This window comes from Salmo salar, chromosome 16 (genome assembly GCF_965601325.2).
Source record: "Salmo salar chromosome 16, fSalSal1, whole genome shotgun sequence".
Taxonomy (NCBI): Eukaryota; Metazoa; Chordata; class Actinopteri; order Salmoniformes; family Salmonidae; genus Salmo; species Salmo salar.
In genome coordinates, this window is record NC_138306.1 from 95143308 (window position 1) to 95164109 (window position 20802).

Genomic DNA, 20802 nt, shown 5'->3' on the forward strand with positions numbered 1-20802 from the left:
CCAGGTGGAGCTGGTTGAGAGAATGCCAAGAGTGTGCAAAGCTGTCATCGAGGCAAAGGGTGGCTACTTTGAAGAATCTCAAATATATAGGTTTGATTAGTTTAACACTTTTTTGGTTACTACATGATTCCATACGTGTTATTTCATAGTTTTGATGTCTTCACTATTATTCTACAATGTAGAAAATAGTAAAAAAATAAAGAAAAATCCTTGAATGAGTAGGTGTGTCCAAACTTTTGACTGCTACTGTATATTAAACAGATAAGAGGATAGTTAAGACTAAACACAGAAACAATACAATTTGTTATATCTCCATACATACAGAAGTCCTTCTCTGGTAGACAACACATCAATAATATACAGACAGTCTCGGTGTAAAAACAACAACAACTTTCAACTTTACTTTCAACTTCCTTCCTGCTTACCGTCGTAGTCACGGCAACGTTTCCTTTGCTGAGGGGGCGGACCACGGTTGAAGGGCGGTGGCGGAAGGGGCCGGTCCAGTGAGTGATCCGGGTGGAAGTCCGACCAGCTGTCCGTCACCGAGGTGACGCTGTTGCTGTGGTTACCCTGAGGGGCGATCACCGTGATGGTGCTGCTGAGGGTCGGCACGGGGAACGTGGTGGTTGCCGTGGGGATCGGCAGAAGGCCTTCACCAGCTCCAACCTCCGTCCCCCGGTCTCCTCGGTCGGGCTCATACTTTGACTTCCCAGCATCCCGCTCTGTGATCAGAAGGATAGCGACAGGAAGCAGGAAACAGTTATGATATCTAGAGCAGGTGTAGAGGTGCTGGATGTGCATGCTTCCAAAATAATCAACCAATCACAGTCTTATGTCTAAACCTTTGTCATGACGTCGCCTCTTTGGGTACAGCGAGCAGTTGACCCCCTCCCTCTGCACCAGGCCTTTTCTATGCACCATCCCCCGACCTCTATACTTCTGACACCAGGCTAAGTGAGTGCGGTCATAAATTCCGAAGGAGAATGTTCTGCCTCATGGCCACAGTTTTGAGACAGAGTGGGTTTTGTATAGAGAACAAAGGATTCTTCCACCTCACAGAATTGGAGAACCGAACGACATTTATGTTCTGGAGAAGGTATAAAAAGATCGGTGAAGAATCCAGCTACGAACTGGTCCGTTTGGTACAATTTTATGAAACTCATGAGAGACAATACGGCCACATTACCATAATCATGTTTATATACTAGCCTCAGCTATGAGACTTACATCTAAATGGTTGTATAAAATGAATGAATAAGGATAGAACTGTTTGTGATATTGTGCAATGTGATTTTGGACTGTTTAATGAAGGAAACTCCAATTCCCTTCGGAGTCTTAACTAAGTCATCGGCACGCCCCCAGGGACACAGACAGGACCTGGCGTCATGTGACAGCCTTTTCTACGTTCAGTATATAAACCCCCACCCAGGGTTTCTTTCTGCAGACCAGCTTACCTCAATAACGAGAGGGCCAAGGTTTGACCATGCATTCCTCTACTGAACTTTTAACCATACCACGTGGTTAAGCTATTAGACTATCGATACCGACAGAATAAGAACAAGTCTTTGATATTAATTACTAGTCTGCAGCTAGGAATTCGGTATCATTGAACGCGAAGACCGCCGAAACATCTCTCCTATAACGACATTAATGAATGTCACTTTGAAATATCCAATCTAACCGAGAGAGAGAGAGAGAGAGAGAGAGAGAGAGAGAGAGAGAACGCGAGGACCAAACACTCCAACAAGGATCCCGACGACACACTGAGCGTAAATATATATATTGATTGCTATTGTTTCCGAATGAGTGAGCGTTCATGTGCAAAGGATTAGCATTTCAATTGTTAATATTAATGAACTGTGTACCTCCTCAGCTGCCGTTTATGACCCTTTTGTCTAACAAGCCGCCATGCCGGTTTAGCCCACTAGGGCACATTCCTTTATCGTTTCTTTGTAACGATACCTTCTGTTTTGTATGCATTTCTGTGAAGTACTTAGTTTAGTAAATAAACGATTTTAAGACAATTGATGTATGGATGACTTAGTGAAGACTGGGTTCGTGCAGATAAAGATCAATTTACGACGTTTGGAATGAGACTGGACGCGAGGTAAATAGTACGTCATTAATGAAGAGACAAATCGATCAGATATTATAATATCTTAAAGTTATATTAGGAAAATTATAACTTTGCAATCTGAATATTTTCCTTGGTGCCCCGATCTCCTAGTTAATTACAGTTACACGATTAATCAGTTTAATCGCGTAATAATAATTACAGAGTTATTTGATAAACATGTATTCAGTTTAATGATGCCAAAGACACAACACCTTGAATCAGGAGTGCAGGGCAGGAACATAAACCTGCACACAACCAGAGTTGTTCTGTCTCCCTCCCCACTCCCCCCCTCTGCTCCTGCTGTCTCCCTCCCCCCTCTGCTCCTGCTGTCTCCCTCCCCCCTCTGCTCCTGCTGTCTCTGTCTCCCTCCCCCCCTCTCACCTCTGCTCCTGCTGTCTCCCTCCCCCCTCTGCTCCTGCTGTCTCCCTCCCCCCTCCCCCTCTGCTCCTGCTGTCTCCCTCCCCCCTCTGCTCCTGCTGTCTCCCTCCCCCCTCTGCTCCTGCTGTCTCCCTCCCCCCTCTCACCTCTGCTCCTGCTGTCTCCCTCCCCCCTCTGCTCCTGCTGTCTCCCTCCCCCCTCCCCTCCTGCTGTCTCCCTCCCCCCTCCCCCCTCTGCTCCTGCTGTCTCCCTCCCCCTCCCCCCTCTGCTCCTGCTGTCTCTCTCCCCCCTCCCCCCTCTGCTCCTGCTGTCTCTCTCCCCCCTCCCCCCTCTGCTCCTGCTGTCTCCCTCCCTCCCCCCTCTGCTCCTGCTGTCTCCCTCCCTCCCCTCCTGCTGTCTCCCTCCCTCCCCCCTCTCACCTCTGCTCTTGGAGTGGCTCCTGCTGTGACTCCTACTACTGCGGTCTCTGTCTCTCTCCCGGTCCCTGGCCCGATCCTTGCTCCTGCTCCTACTGCGGCTACGACCCCTCCTCCGGTTGTAACGGTCCCGGTACGAGTCCCGTCTCGGGGGGATGCGGTCGTAATCGTTTCGCTTCCTGGTACGGTCGTCCCTTTTACGGTCGTCCCCTCGTCTGACAAATGACAGAGAAAAGGAAGAGGGGAAGAGAGGAGGAAGAGAGAGAGAGAGAGAGAGGAAGAGAGAGAGAGGAAGAGAGAGCGAGAGAGAGAGAGAGCGAGAGAGAGAGAGAGAGGAAGAGAGAGAGAGCGAGAGAGAGGAGGAAGAGGAGGAAGAGAGAGAGGAGGAAGAGAGAGAGGAGGAAGAGAGAGAGGAGGAAGAGAGAGAGGAGGAAGAGAGAGAGGAGGAAGAGAGAGAGGAGGAAGAGAGAGGAGGAAGAGAGAGAGGAGGAAGAGAGAGGAGGAAGAGAGAGAGAGCGAGAGAGAGGAGGAAGAGAGAGAGAGCGAGAGAGAGGAGGAAGAGAGAGAGAGCGAGAGAGAGGAGGAAGAGAGAGAGAGCGAGAGAGAGGAGGAAGAGAGAGGAGGAAGAGAGAGAGAGCGAGAGAGAGGAGGAAGAGAGAGAGGAGGAAGAGAGAAAGAGCGAGAGAGAGGAGGAAGAGAGAGGAGGAAGAGAGAGGAGGAAGAGAGAGAGAGCGAGAGGAGGAAGAGAGAGGAGGAGGAAGAGAGAGAGAGAGAGAGAGAGAGAGAGAGGAGGGAAAGAAGGGGGAGAATAAAGTCCTTTATCCAACATCCCAGTGAACAGTAGTAGGAACATGTATGGATCAGTCTCAAATAGCACCCTATACCCTATCTAACCCTGTACCCTATCTAACCCTATAGCCTAAATAGCCCTATATAACCCTATCTAACCCTATACCCTATCTAACCCTATACAACCCTATCTAACCCTATAGCCTATATAACCCTATCTAACCCTATAGCCTATATAACCCTATAGCCTATATAACCCTATCTAACCCTAAAGCCTATATAACCCGATAGCCTATCTAACCCTATATAACCCTACAGCCTATCTAACCCTATATAACCCTACAGCCTATATAACCCTATATAACCCTATAGCCTATATAACCCTATATAACCCTATAGCCTAAATATCCCTATATAACCCTATAGCCTAAATATCCCTATATAACCCTATAGCCTATATAACCCTATAGCCTATATAAACCTATAGCCTATATAACCCTATAGCCTATATAACCCTATAGCCTATATATCCCTATATAACCCTATAGCCTATATAACCCTATAGCCTATATAACCCTATATAACCCTATAGCCTATATAACCCTATAGCCTATATAAACCTATAGCCTATATAAACCTATAGCCTATATAAACCTATATAACCCTATAGCCTATATAAACCTATATAACCCTATAGCCTATATAACCCTATATAACCCTACAGCCTATATAACCCAATAGCCTATATAAACCTATAGCCTATATAAACCTATAGCCTATATAACCCTATAGCCTATATAACCCTATAGCCTATATAACCCTATATAACCCTATAGCCTATATAAACCTATAGCCTATATAACCCTATAGCCTATATAACCCTATAGCCTATATAAACCTATATAACCCTATAGCCTATATATCCCTATATAACCCTATAGCCTATATAACCCTATAGCCTATATAACCCTATAGCCTATATAACCCTATATAACCCTATAGCCTATATAAACCTATATAACCCTATAGCCTATATAACCCTATAGCCTATATAACCCTATAGCCTATATAACCCTATAGCCTTTATAACCCTATAGCCTATATATCCCTATATAACCCTATAGCCTATATAACCCTATAGCCTATATAACCCTATAGCCTATATAACCCTATAGCCTATATAACCCTATAGCCTTTATAACCCTATAGCCTATATATCCCTATATAACCCTATAGCCTATATAACCCTATAGCCTATATAACCCTATAGCCTATATAACCCTATAGCCTATATAAACCTATATAACCCTAGAGCCTATATAACCCTATAGCCTATATAACCCTATATAACCCTACAGCCTATATAACCCTATAGCCTATATAACCCTATATAACCCTACAGCCTATATAACCCTACAGCCTATATAACCCTATAGCCTATATAACCCTATATAACCCTATAGCCTATATAACCCTAGAGCCTATATAAACCTATAGCCTATATAAACCTATATAACCCTATAGCCTAAATAACCCAATATAACCCTAAATAACCCTATAGCCTAAATATCTGGGGGGCTGTAGTTCCCACTGACCTGCCGTCTCTGCTGTAGTTCACACTGACCTGCTGTAGTTCACACTGACCTGCTGTAGTTCACACTGACCTGCCGTCTCTGCTGTAGTTCACACTGACCTGCTGTAGTTCACACTGACCTGCCGTCTCTGCTGTAGTTCACACTGACCTGCTGTAGTTCACACTGACCTGCTGTAGTTCACACTGACCTGCCGTCTCTGCTGTAGTTCACACTGACCTGCTGTAGTTCACACTGACCTGCCGTCTCTGCTGTAGTTCACACTGACCTGCTGTAGTTCACACTGACCTGCTGTAGTTCACACTGACCTGCCGTCTCTGCTGTAGTTCACACTGACCTGCTGTAGTTCACACTGACCTGCCGTCTCCGCTGTAGTTCACACTGACCTGCTGTAGTTCACACTGACCTGCCGTCTCTGCTGTAGTTCACACTGACCTGCTGTAGTTCACACTGACCTGCCGTCTCTGCTGTAGTTCACACTGACCTGCTGTAGTTCACACTGACCTGCCGTCTCTGCTGTAGTTCACACTGACCTGCCGTCTCTGCTGTAGTTCACACTGACCTGCTGTAGTTCACACTGACCTGCCGTCTCTACTGTAGTTCACACTGACCTGCTGTAGTTCACACTGACCTGCAGTCTCTGCTGTAGTTCACACTGACCTGCTGTAGTTCACACTGACCTGCTGTAGTTCACACTGACCTGCCGTCTCTGCTGTAGTTCACACTGACCTGCCGTCTCTGCTGTAGTTCACACTGACCTGCTGTAGTTCACACTGACCTGCTGTAGTTCACACTGACCTGCCGTCTCCGCTGTAGTTCACACTGACCTGCTGTAGTTCACACTGACCTGCCGTCTCTGCTGTAGTTCACACTGACCTGCCGTCTCTGCTGTAGTTCACACTGACCTGCCGTCTCTGCTGTAGTTCACACTGACCTGCCGTCTCTGCTGTAGTTCACACTGACCTGCCGTCTCTGCTGTAGTTCACACTGACCTGCCGTCTCTGCTGTAGTTCACACTGACCTGCCGTCTCTGCTGTAGTTCACACTGACCTGCCGTCTCTGCTGTAGCGGGAGCTGGATGGGGGGCTGTAGTTTACTCTCCTGGAGAACTTCTTGTCCCGGTCCTCATCACGACTTGGCTGGAAAAACACAAGTGTAAATGTACAAATATCCCACTTCCTGTTTACAAAGAATACTATTGGACAACAGATCTCTACTGTCAGACTGTGGTGCCAGATATGTGGAGGCACTAAACTCTACCACAGCTTTCTATATAAGGAAGGAAGGAAGGAAGGTAAGGTAAGGAAGGAAGGTAAGGAAGGTAAGGAAGGTAGGGTAAGGAAGGTAAGGTAAGTAGGAAAGGAAGGTAGGTAAGTAGGAAAGGAAGGTAGGTAGGAAAGGAAGGTAGGAAGGTAGGAAAGGAAGGAAGGTAAGGTAAGTAGGAAAGGAAGGTAGGTAAGTAGGAAAGGAAGGTAGGTAGGAAAGGAAGGTAGGAAAGGAAGGTAGGAAGGTAGGAAAGGAAGGAAGGTAAGGAAGGTAAGGTAAGTAGGAAAGGAAGGTAGGTAAGTAGGAAAGGAAGGTAGGTAGGAAAGGAAGGTAGGAAAGGAAGGTAGGAAGGTAGGAAAGGAAGGAAGGTAAGGAAGGTAAGGAAGGTAAGGAAGGTAGTAAGGTAAGGAGGGAAAGTAAGTAAGGTAAGGAAGGAAAGGAAGGAAGTAAGGTAAGGAAGGAAAGGAAGGAAGTAAGGTAAGGAAGGAAAGGAAGGAAGTAAGGTAAGGAAGGAGAGGAAGGAAGTAAGGTAAGGAAGGAGAGGAAGGAAGTAAGGTAAGGAAGGAGAGGAAGGAAGTAAGGTAAGGAAGGAAAGGAAGGAAGTAAGGTAAGGAAGGAGAGGAAGGAAGTAAGGTAAGGAAGGAGAGGAAGGAAGTAAGGTAAGGAAGGAGAGGAAGGAAGTAAGGTAAGGAAGGAGAGGAAGGAAGTAAGGTAAGGAAGGAGAGGAAGGAAGTAAGGTAAGGAAGGAAAGGAAGGAAGTAAGGTAAGGAAGGAGAGGAAGGAAGTAAGGTAAGGAAGGAGAGGAAGGAAGTAAGGTAAGGAAGGAGAGGAAGGAAGTAAGGTAAGGAAGGAGAGGAAGGAAGTAAGGTAAGGAAGGAGAGGAAGGAAGTAAGGTAAGGAAGGAGAGGAAGGAAGTAAGGTAAGGAAGGAGAGGAAGGAAGTAAGGTAAGGAAGGAAGTAAGGTAAGGAAGGAAGTAAGGTAAGGAAGGAAAGGAAGGAAGTAAGGTAAGGAAGGAGAGGAAGGAAGTAAGGTAAGGAAGGAAGTAAGGTAAGGATCTCTGGAGGCACTAAACTCTTCCACAACTGTTTCCTGTAGCATCCGTTAAAGTAAACATGCCCTTTAAGTGTTGGTGCCTTTAAAACATGACTTAGCCAGTCACCTCATCTTTCCTCTGGTCGTCTTTGTCCGTCCTGGTCAGGTGTAGCTCCGTTTTGGCCGCGGACGCTGGCTGATGGTCCTGCTGCTGATGAGGTAGGTAGCTTTTGGAGTTGACAGCTTCAAACAATCTATCGACAAAGGTCTGCGTCTCTGGGAGAAGACAGGAGGGAACGAGGGGTGGGTGGATGAGGGGAGGAGGACAAGGGCATGACTAGTGGGCTGACACCGACACATTTCATATTAGGTAACTAACGATTATCGGTCACTGTGTAGTGTTCCAAATGGAACACTATTACCAATATAGCGCACTACTTTTAACCAAAGTAATGCACTATAAAAGACAATAGGATACATCCTCAATCACAGTCAGTCAAAAGTACCTCGGCTTTTCTTGACTTGAGACACCATCACTTGTTGTCACAACTATAACAAAATGTGGTTTAAGTAACGTTACCTTTCTGTAGAAATACATCCAACTGGTCGATACACAGGGCTTTGAGTTCAGTCTCACTTTTGTCTTTCTTCACCAAGGCAACGACGTATTTAGCGAGGGCAGAAGGATCTGCATCACAACTAGACAGGGAAAGTGTCAACACAAAACCACACAGTTTAACCAGCCAACTCTTAACTATACAACAACAAACTACCTACAATTATATGTTTACCATACCAAGAAAACCAATCGATTACAAATTTAAATCAACTATAAACTGCTATTTTATTTGAAATATCTAGCCACACGATAATAATGTTTCTATTTAACTAGCTAGTCAGTTAGCATCCAACGATGCTAGCCTCGTCGTCTTCAGTCATGTTGTTGCAAGCTAATGTTGCTAACGTTAGCCATCCGAGTTAGCTTATATGGCTACTTACATGGGTTCGAGTGTTTTGAAAAGCCACGTTTTCAAGGAATCTAAGTTTTCAATGATCATTTTTTTTTGTGTTGAGACACCGGTCAACTTGTCTTCCGTTCAGTAGCCAGAGTTAATTGTCCGTCGGTAACGGCTCCGTTTCTTAACGACGAGATACTGTTATGTCCGAGCTAACGTTAGCTGTTAGTTACCGCCTTCTCTCTCAAACCTGCATGACTAACTCAACACAAAGGCCCGACGACTTGTTGTAGCTGGCTATTTTGTCTTGACTGTGTTTCTTGGTTTTTTGTTGTTGTTGAAATTCTTTGCAATACAAAGGAGGGGGAAAGATAATTTGTTGACTGTAAAAGTATTTAACTAGTTTGAATGTTCAGGCAGTGCAGGCCTTCCCTCATTGCAAAATAACTGGAGAATATTTACTCCCCTGTACTCTCGCTGACAGATATCGCGAGAATAACAACGGACATGTCACATTGTAACTTTGGTGGATTTGGTCTTTTTTACTAGGACCTCAAATAGCCGCTGCAAAAGCATCAGCTACTCTTCCTGGGGTCCACACGAAACATGACCTAATACATTTACACATTTACATTTAGTCATTTAGCAGATGCTCTTATCCAGAGCGACTTACAGTAGTGAATTGCATACATTTCATACAATTTATTTTCCATACGGGTCCCCCGTGGGAATCGAACCCACAACCCTGGCATGCTCTACCAACTTAGCCACACGGGACCGTACATAGTACATAACATTATTAGTCAAGGACTGAAATAGATACATTTAAAATGTCACACATAGCCTCCATAATCAGTACATACACACAATGTCTAGATCTAATAAATAGTACAGTGGAAATTACAAAAACAAGATGTATAAAATGGCGGTGTCTCTTCACAGTCACCTTTGTGCAGTAAGGTGTTATTTTATGTTTTTTTTAAACTGGTTATATTGCTAGCTTGAGTTACATGGAGTGGCAGAGAGTTCCATGTAGTTATGGATCTATTTAATACAGTGCGTTTCCCAGCCTCTGTTCTGGACCTGGGGACTGTGAAGAGATCTCTGGTTGCATGTCTTGTGTTGTACCGATGAGTGTCCTAACTGTGTGCCCAACTGCTTGAACAGAGAGTTCAGTACCTTCAACACATCAACACATTGACCAATAGCGATGCAGTCAATCTCTCCTCAACGTTGAGCCATATACATCTTGTAACAGCCTGATTGGTCGTCTGTTTGAACCACTAAAAGGGTGCTCTGCTATTCTTGGGCAGTGGAATGACCTTTGACTCCCTCCATGTCTGAGGGAACACACCGTTTTCTAGGTTTAAATTGAAGATGTGGCAAACAGGAGTCACAGTGTATTCTGCTACCGACCTCAGTAATCTACCATCCTGGATGTTGGTACCAGCTGGTTTGTCCTAATTTACACATATCAACCATTTGTTCAACCTCTTCCACATTCACTTTGTGGAACTCAAAACTACAGCACTTACCTTCCATAATTTGGTCCATTATATTATATAACTATGCAAGTCAGTTTAGAACAAATTCTTATTTTCAATGACGGCCTACCAGGGAACAGTGGGTTAACTGCCTTGTTCAGGGGCAGAACAACAGATTTTTACCTTATCAACTCAGGGATTTGATTTTGCAACCTTTCGGTTACAAATCCAACGCTCTAACCACTAGGCTACCTGCCTTTATGCATGAATATGAAGGCTCAGCATTTGTTGTTTGCATGTTATACCTACGTTTGCTAAATCTTGTCAACAAAAAAGTTCTTAAAGTGGGCGGCAATATCAAAGGATTTTGTTATGAACGAGCCACCTGCCTCAACGAACAAGCCACCTGCCTCAACGAACAAGCCATCTGCCTCAACTGCCTCAATGAACAAGCCATCTGCCTCAACGAACAAGCCATCTGCCTCAACGAAGGATGGAAGCAAGTTTGCTGTTCTTGCCTAGAATTTAACTTAAAGTACTCCAGAGCATTTTACTATCATCGTTTATATAATTATATAATTTAACTTAAAGTACTCCAGAGCATTTTACTATCATCGTTTATATAATTATATAATTTAACTTAAAGTACTCCAGAGCATTTTACTATCATCGTTTATATAATTTATATAATTTAACTTAAAGTACTCCAGAGCATTTTACTATCATCGTTTATATAATTATATAATTTAACTTAAAGTACTCCAGAGCATTTTACTATCATCGTTTATATAATTATATAATTTAACTTAAAGTACTCCAGAGCATTTTACTATCATCGTTTATATAATTATATAATTTAACTTAAAGTACTCCAGAGCATTTTACTATCATCGTTTATATAATTTAACTTCAAGTACTCCAGAGCATTTTACTATCATCGTTTATATAATTTATCTTTGTTTCATAATTGAGTTTCTTCTTGTTACTGTATGTTTACCAGTCTGCTGTGTTGTCAGACTTACAGGTATATGCTGTTCCCTTTGCCTCTTCCCTCTCAGCCATACAGCATCTGATTGTTCATTTGGATCCCCGGGGGGTCAATTTGACGTCACTTTGAGTGGAAAGATTACGATCAATACTCAAGGATTTTATTACTTTTTTTGGGGGGGGGGGAGTGAACTGACCCTTTCTTATATGAAGTAACATTTACATTTTAGTCATTTAGCAGACGCTCTTATCCAGAGCGACTTACAGTAGTGAATGCATACATTTCATACATTTTTTTCCCCCCGTACTGGTCCCCCGTTGGAATCGAACCCACAACCCTGGCGTTGCAAACACCATGCTCTACCAACTGAGCCACACGGGACCAGTAACAGAAGGAGGATTGGAAAACACGGTGATCACACGGCTTCATGAGCAGAAAAAAAAAAACTTACAAAAAAGTCAAGGCATGGCTAAACAGATGCTAATCACTTCAGATGCTAGCAGCGAGACAGAAGCATACAGCCCACGTGAAGACTTTCCTGCACTCGTGGCAAAATACTCCTTATTTACACCACTGCCACCTGCGCCAAGTAAGAGCCCTCCTACCAAATACAGGGCAGTCGAAAATTGCTCTGCCGACGCTGACATTCTCAAGGCCATCTTTGAGAAACTGGCCATCATTGAAAAGACAACAGACACTACCACCAAATCAACGGAGTCTCGCTCAGCCACTGTGCAGCAGCGCCTCAACCACGTGGGCTGTTCACTACCTAGTTTACTAGTTCAACTAGTTAACCAGTTGTTCACTACCTAGTTTACTAGTTCAACTAGTTAACCAGTTATTCACTACCTAGTTAACCAGTTATTCACTACCTAGCTTACTAGTTCAACTAGTTCACAAGTTATTCACTACCTAGCTTACTAGTTCAACTAGTTAACCAGTTATTCACTACCTAGCTTACTAGTTCAACTAGTTAACCAGTTATTCTCTACCTAGCTAACTAGTTAACCAGTTATTCTCTACCTAGCTAACTAGTTAACCAGTTATTCACTACCTAGCTTACTAGTTCAACTAGTTATTCACTACCTAGCTTACTAGTTCAACTAGTTCACCAGTTGTTCACTACCTAGCTTACTAGTTCAACTAGTTCACCAGTTGTTCACTACCTAGCTTACTAGTTCAACTAGTTCACCAGTTGTTCACTACCTAGCTTACTAGTTCAACTAGTTAACCAGTTATTCACTACCTAGCTTACTAGTTCAACTAGTTAACCAGTTATTCACTACGCTGTAATTGTTTTCTTATTGTTTATTGTCAGGTAATCCAAATGTCTTAATTCAATACGCTAAACGTTGTATCTTTAAAAGCACTTTTTTAAATGTTTAATTCTGTTAACACATTAATGCAGATTTCATTCTACTCCAGGAGACTCGCGATTCCAGTTTTGGGAAATCACAATGGGGAAATACTGTTTATTATAGTCACACGTTTAACCACTCAGCTGGTATTATGATATCGCTTCGTAAGTTTTAGAAGTGATATTTCAGAGTGTTCTGCGTCCAAATGATGGGAGATGGGTAATATTGATCTCCAAACTAGATAATGCTTCTTTTATTATATTCAATGTGTTGGGATACAATTCTCACAACTCAAATAAGACTTTATTATTATTATTTTTTTGCTGATAAGCTTACTGAGCTGCAAAACAAGTATAGAAATGCATGGCTTATAATACCTGGAGACTTCAATGAAACACCTGATAACTCTTTAGATTAGATTTCCAACTAAAATAGCTCAGAGATCTTCGAATAGTGACATCGTAATCTCATTTTGCAGTAAATTTCGGTGTTCCTCAAGGTTCCGTTTTAGGACCACTATTGTTTTCACTATATATTTTACCTCTTGGGGATGTCATTCGAAAACATAATGTTACATTTCACTGCTATGCGGACGACACACAGCTGTACATTTCAATGAAACATGGTGAAGCCCCAAAATTGCCCTCGCTAGAAGCCTGTGTTTCAGACATAAAGAAGTGGATGGCTGCAAACTTTCTACTTTTAAACTCGGACAAAACAGAGATGCTTGTTCTAGGTCCCAAGAAACAAAGAGATCTTCTATTGAATCTGACAATTAATCTGGATGGTTGTACAGTCGTCTCAAATAAAACTGTGAAGGACCTCGGCGTTACTCTGGACCCTGATCTCTCTTTTGAAGAACATATCAAGACTGTTTCAAGGACAGCTTTTTTCCATCTACATAACATTGCAAAAATCTGAAATTTTCTGTCCAAAAATGACGCAGAAAAATTAATCCATGCTTTTGTTACTTCTAGGCTGGACTACTGCAATGCTCTACTTTCCGGCTACCCGGATAAAGCACTAAATAAACTTCAGTTAGTGCTAAATACGGCTGCTAGAATCCTGACTAGAACCAAAAAATTTGATCATATTACTCCAGTGCTAGCCTCCCTACACTGGCTTCCTGTTAAGGCAAGGGCTGATTTCAAGGTTTTACTGCTAACCTACAAAGCATTACATGGGCTTGCTCCTACCTATCTTTCCGGTTTGGTCCTGCCGTACATACCTACACGTACGCTACGGTCACAAGACGCAGGCCTCCTAATTGTCCCTAGAATTTCTAAGCAAACGGCTGGAGGTAGGGCTTTCTCCTATAGAGCTCCATTTTTATGGAATGGTCTGCCTACCAATGTGAGAGACGCAGACTCAGTCTCAACCTTTGTCTTTACTGAAGACTTATCTCTTCAGTAGGTCCTATGATTAAGTATAGTCTGGCCCAGGAGTGTGAAGGTGAACGGAAAGGCTGGAGCAACGAACCGCCCTTGCTGTCTCTGCCTTGCCGGTTCCCCTCTTTCCACTGGGATTCTCTGCCTCTAACCCTTTTACAGGGGCTGAGTCACTGGCCTACTGGTGTTCTTCCATGCCGTCCATGGGAGGGGTGCGTCACTTGAGTGGGTTGAGTCACTGACGTGGTCTTCCTGTCTGGGTTGGCGCCCCCCCCTTGGGTTGTGCCATGGCGGAGATCGTTGTGGGCTATACTCGGCCTTGTCTTAGGACGGTAAGTTGGTGGTTGGAGACATCCCTCTAGTGGTGTGGGGGCTGTGCTTTGGCAAAGTGGGTGGGGTTATATCCTGCCTGTTTGGCCCTGTCCGGGGGTATCATCGGATGGGGCCACAGTGTCTTCTGATCCCTCCTGTCTCAGCCTCCAGTATTTATGCTGCAGTAGTTTATGTGTCGGGGGGCTAGGGTCAGTCTGTTACATCTGGAGTATTTCTCTTGTCTTATCCGGTGTCCTGTGTGAATTTAAATATGCTCTCTCTAATTCTCCCTTTCTGTCTTTCTCTCGGAGGACCTGAGCCCTAGGACCATGCCTCAGGACTACCTGGTATGATGACTCCTTGCTGTCCCCAGTCCACCTGGCCATGCTGCTGCTCCAGTTTCAACTGTTCTGCCTGCGGCTATGGAACCCTGACCTGTTCACCGGACGTGCTTGTTGCACCCTCGACAACTACTATGATTATTATTATTTGACCATGCTGGTCATTTATGAACATTTTAACATTTTGACTATGTTCTGTTATAATATCCACCCTGCACAGCCAGAAGAGGACTGGCCACCCCTCATAGCCTGGTTCCTCTCTAGGTTTCTTCCTAGGTTTTTGGCCTTTCTAGGGAGTTTTTCCTAGGGAGTTTTTCCTAGCCACCGTGCTTCTTTCACATGCTTTGCTTGCTGTTTGGGGTTTTAGGCTGGGTTTCTGTACAGCACTTTGAGAATATCAGCTGATGTACGAAGGGCTATATAAATAAATTTGATTTGATTTAAACTGACAGGAATCGTTACATGGTGTTTCTTTAATACGACTGACAGTGGTTGATACAGTGGGGGGAAAAAGTATTTGATCCCCTGCTGATTTTGTACGTTTGCCCACTGACAAAGAAATGATCAGTCTATAATTTTAATGGTAGGTTTATTTGAAAAGTGAGAGACAGAATAACAACAACAAAAAAATCCAGAAAAACGCATGTCAAAAATGTTATAAAATTGATTTGCATTTTAATGAGGGAAATAAGTATTTGACCCCCTCTCAATCAGAAAGATTTCTGGCTCCCAGGTGTCTTTTATTCAGGTAACGAGCTGAGATCAGGAGCACACTCTTAAAGGGAGTGCTCCTAATCTCAGCTTGTTACCTGTAAAAAAAAAAAAAAAAATACACCTGTCCACAGAAGCAATCAATCAATCAGATTCCAGAACTCAGTGGGCAAACGTACAAAATCAGCAGGGGATCAAATACTTTTTTCCCCTCACTGTACATGCCATTTCTTTAATATAAACCTAAAGGAAATACACTTGGTGTAATAGGTCAGTGACGGTCAGATCCAGAGTTGTTCTGTGTCTCATTTCTCCCCCACTTTTAATACTATGTACAAGAAGTAAGTCATAAACACACTGCTTTCACTGATCATAAAAATTATATTATTGACTGTTCTGACAAATCCAGTGGCATTTGAGGATCCTGGAAACCTCAATAATTCACTCCTAAATCATCCGGTCTTTTAACCAGAGCACAAAAGGGCTTAATCAGGGGCTTGTTTAATTAGAATGATTTAGAACCAAAGCCATGGGAAATATTTCAACTCTAGGTAAGATCTATTAGCCATTAAACAACAGTAAAAGGAACTAAAGAAGAAACAACAACAACAACAACAACAAGGTGTTTGAAAGAAAATGACCTTATGAATACATTTAATTTCCTTTGAGAAAAGGAAAACCTTTTTCAGCAGAGGAAGAAAACAGATTTGAATACATCTTGAATAGAACTAGAGCAAATATACATTGATTTTAGCTAAAGGGTCCTCTGCTACATCTGGGGCAAGATGGGTCGACGAGGGTGAGGAAAAAAAACACAAGATAATGTTTTGCTCTTGAAGAAAATAAGAACTATATGGATGAAAATCTATTTCTGCCTTAAATATCGACGGTACCTTGTAAAGACCCCAAAGATCATCTCTAACTTTGTGTTAATCTTTCTATGAAAAATCTGTTTAAATCTACTTTTTAACGGATTGAATGTGAACATGTTTCATAAAATGTACATGGTCATGTTCCAATGATTTCTGATAAGTTCAAGTCCATATGTGAAGATGAGTTTTCTACATTAGAGACGAGAGATGCTCTTACATCTATGAATAAACACCTAGAACAGAGAGTCACACTGCAGTACATGGTTCAAATCCCGCCTGCATCACATCTGGTCGTGATTAGGAGTCCCGTAGGGCGGCGTACAATTGGCCCAGCGTCGTCCAGGTTTGGCTGTCTCTGTAAATAGGAGTTTGTTCTTAATAACTGACTTCCCAAGTTAAAAAAAATACATTTGATATAGAAGGGAATATACCCTGTAATACAATGTTTCTATAAACATATAACTTCCCAATACATTATAAAGGATCGTAATTACGTACGCAAAGCAATACCTTCAGGCGTTACTCAATTAATGAACTCTCATTCGTGTTTTGGAGACCATTTTCAAGATAGATGCACATTTTATGTTAGAAGGTTTCCCCCTGCTGGATAAGAAATGTAATAACACATTCTTAACAAGGGAACTTTTTTCCCTCCGAAGAGAAAGATCTCTCCGACAGGGAAATTCTTCTGGAACAAACGTATTACTGAAATCGAATGAAAGAACGCCCGGTTACTTCCTCACAAATGTTGTATATCAAATAAAGTAAAATAAATTCTCTTTATATACCCTTGTAATAACTTGTTTAAATATATGGACTTAGAGGATATAATTCTTTTTTTTTTGTGATAAAGTGGAAACTATTGTACACATATATATATATATATATATATATTTTTTTTTTTTAGAGAGAGAAAAAAAAAGTTATTACATTTTTAATTACATTAATAAGAGCCATGAATTTACAATGAAGGATGTAATATGTTCTTATTTAAATGAAAACAGAACTATTGAATTAGTGGTTCATGTCTTCATTCTCTCCGGTACATTTTACAGACACAAAAACAAGTGTTTGAAATCTGTCCCCCAAATGCAATATATTTTTTTTACTTGAAATCAAATATTTAATCAAATCTCTAGAAATCGTCAATAACAAAAAATATTATTCTTACAACTCTATCATAGGTTTAACCCCTGACCTTCTGACAACTCTATCATAGGTTTAACCCCTGACCTTCTGACAACTATCATAGGTTATTATTATCTGTAACCGGGGGAGACTAGATACAAAACTTGAGAACAGACAAACAGAAAACACTGGTATGACCTGACAAGACAAACTGGCAACAGACAAACAGAAAACACAGGTATAAATACACAGGGGATAATGGAGAAAACACAGGTATAAATACACAGGAGATCATGGAGAAAACAGAAAACACAGGTATAAATACACAGGGGATAATGGAGAAAACACAGGTATAAATACACAGGAGATCATGGAGAAAACAGAAAACACAGGTATAAATACACAGGGGATAATGGAGAAAACACAGGTATAAATACACAGGAGATCATGGAGAAAACAGAAAACACAGGTATAAATACACAGGGGATAATGGAGAAAACACAGGTATAAATACACAGGAGATCATGGAGAAAACAGAAAACACAGGTATAAATACACAGGGGATAATGGAGAAAACAAAGGTATAAATACACAGGGGATAATGGAGAAAACACAGGTATAAATACACAGGAGATCATGGAGAAAACAGAAAACACAGGTATAAATACACAGGGGATAATGGAGAAAACAGAAAACACAGGTATAAATACACAGGGGATAATGGAGAAAACACAGGTATAAATACACAGGGGATAATGGAGAAAACACAGGTATAAATACACAGGGGATAATGGAGAAAACACAGGTATAAATACACAGGAGATCATGGAGAAAACAGAAAACACAGGTATAAATACACAGGGGATAATGGAGAAAACACAGGTATAAATACACAGGGGATAATGGAGAAAACACAGGTATAAATACACAGGAGATCATGGAGAAAACAGAAAACACAGGTATAAATACACAGGGGATAATGGAGAAAACACAGGTATAAATACACAGGGGATAATGGAGAAAACACAGGTATAAATACACAGGGGATAATGGATAGTGGAGAAAAGTGGGAGACACCAGGAGGGGGAGGTGGAGACAAGCACAAGACAGGTGAAACAGATCAGCGAGTGACAAAATACAGAGGTGAACTATCAATTCCCCGGATTCCTACCGCAAACTCTGAACCCTTTTCATCTGGATCATGGCAGCTACCTAACCGCAACCCGGGTTGACTACTGCTGGCTAACGTTTCCGTCCCGGAGAAAGCACCAACTAGCCTGGGGCTAGCCCATGCTAGACCCATCTCCCGGCTAGGGCTCCTGGGCTACTCCTGGCTAACGTTTCCGTCCCGGAGAAAGCACCAACTAGCCTGGAGCTAGCCCATGCTAGGCCCATCTCCTGGCTACGGCTCCTGGGCTACTCCTGGCTAACGTTTCCGTCCCGGAGAAAGCACCAACTAGCCTGGAGCTAGCCCATGCTAGACCCATCTCCTGGCTAGGGCTCCTGGGCTACTCCTGGCTAACGTTTCCGTCCCGGAGAAAGCACCAACTAGCCTGGGGCTAGCCCATGCTAGACCCATCTCCTGGCTAGGGCTCCTGGGCTACTCCTGGCTAACGTTTCCGTCCCGGAGAAAGCACCAACTAGCCTGGAGCTAGCCCATGCTAGGCCCATCTCCTGGCTAGGGCTCCTGGGCTACTCCTGGCTAACGTTTCCGTCCCGGAGAAAGCACCAACTAGCCTGGAGCTAGCCCATGCTAGTAGACCCATCTCCTGGCTAGGGCTCCTGGGCTACTCCTGGCTAACGTTTCCGTCCCGGAGAAAGCACCAACTAGCCTGGGGCTAGCCCATGCTAGACCCATCTCCTGGCTAGGGCTCCTGGGCTACTCCTGGCTAACGTTTCCATCCCGGAGAAAGCACCAACTAGCCTGGGGCTAGCCCATGCTAGACCCATCTCCTGGCTAGGGCTCCTGGGCTACTCCTGGCTAACGTTTCCGTCCCGGAGAAAGCACCAACTAGCCTGGGGCTAGCCCATGCTAGACCCATCTCCCGGCTAGGGCTCCTGGGCTACTCCTGAAGCCCCCTGCTCGGCTACAATATCCGGACCCCTTCTACTGGCGGTACGGGGCACGGAACCCCGCTGATCCTTCACGACTGGAATACCGACATAATCTGCCCTCAGGCCCCCTCAGGCCCATTCTGCCTTGTCCATTACTGTCCTGGTTAGTGATTACTGTCTTATTTCACTGTAGAGCCTCTAGCCCTGCTCAATATGCCTTAACCAACCATGTTGTTCCACCTCCTACATATGCGATGACATCACCTGGTTTAAATGTCTCTAGAGGCTATATCTCTCTCACCACTAGGTTTACCTCCAATGTACTCACATCCTACCATACCTTTGTCTGTACATTATGCCTTGAATCTATGCTATCATGCCTAGAAACCTGCTCCCTTTACTCTCTGTTCCGAACGTGCTAGACGGCCAGTTCTTATAGCCTTTAGCCGTACCCTTATCCTACTTCTTCTCTGTTCCTCTGGAGATGTAGAGGTTAATCCAGGTCCTGCAGTGCCTAGCTCCACTACCCAGGTGCTCTCATTTGTTGACTTCTGTAACTGTAAAAGCCTTGTGATGCATGTTAACATCAGAAGCCTCCTCCCTAAGTTTGCTTTATTCACTGCTTTAGCACACTCTGCCAACCCTGATGTCCTAGCCGTGTCTGTATCCTGGCTTAGGAAGTCCACCAAAAACTCTGAAATCTCCATCCCTAACTACAACATTTTCCACCAAGATAGAACTGCCAAAGGGGGCGGTGTTGTAATCTACTGCAGAGATAGCCTACAGAGTTCTGTCATACTATCCAGGTCTGTGCCCAAACAATTCGAGCTTCTACTTCTAAAAATTCACCTATCCAGAAACAAGTCTCACTGTTGCCGCCTGCGATAGACCACCCTCGGCCCCCAGCTGTGCTCTGGACACCATATGTGAACTGATTGCCCCCCATCTATCTTCTGAACTTGTGCTGCTAGGTGACCTAAACTGGGACATGCTTAACACCCCACCCATCCTACAATCTAAGCTTGATGCCGTCAATCTCACACAAATTATTAATGAACCCACCAGGTACAACCCCAAAGCCGTAAATACTGGCACCCTCATAGATATCATCCTCACCAACTCGCCCTCCAAATACACCTCTGCTGTTTTCAACCAAGATCTCAGCGATCACTGCCTCATTGCCTGCATCCGTAATGGGTCTGCGGTCAAACGACCTCCACTCATCACTGTCAAACGCTCCCTGAAACATTTCAGCGAACAGGCCTTTCTAATCGACCTGGCCCTGGTATCCTGGAATGACATTGGCCTCATCCCATCAGTAGAGGATGACTGGTTGTTCTTTAAAAGTGCCATCCTCAACATCTTAAATAAGCATGCCCCATTCAAAAAATGTAGAACTAGGAATAGATATAGTCCTTGGTTCACTCCAGACCTGTCTTCCCTCGACCAGCACAAAAACATCCTGTGGCGTTCTGCATTAGCATGGAATAGCCCCCGTGATATGCAACTTTTCAGGGAAGTTAGGAACCAATATACACAGGCAGTTAGGAAAGCAAAGGCTAGCTTTTTCAAACATCAATTTGCATCCTGTAGTACAAACTCAAAAAAGTTCTGGGACA

At 43.4% G+C, this 20802-nt stretch overlaps 1 protein-coding gene across 1 annotated transcript in view; it reads right to left on the bottom strand.

The window, feature by feature from the left end:
• Nucleotides 1–9028, bottom strand: part of LOC106593454 (RNA-binding protein 26-like) — a 41107-nt gene extending 32079 nt beyond the window's left edge. The window contains 6 exon segments of the mRNA XM_082963183.1: nt 426–722; nt 2914–3125; nt 6342–6430; nt 7718–7866; nt 8171–8289; nt 8590–9028. Of these exon segments, the coding sequence (XP_082819309.1) occupies nt 426–722; nt 2914–3125; nt 6342–6430; nt 7718–7866; nt 8171–8289; nt 8590–8648 (925 nt within the window). The 5' untranslated portion in view covers nt 8649–9028.
• Between the last annotated feature and the right edge of the window lie 11774 nt (nt 9029–20802).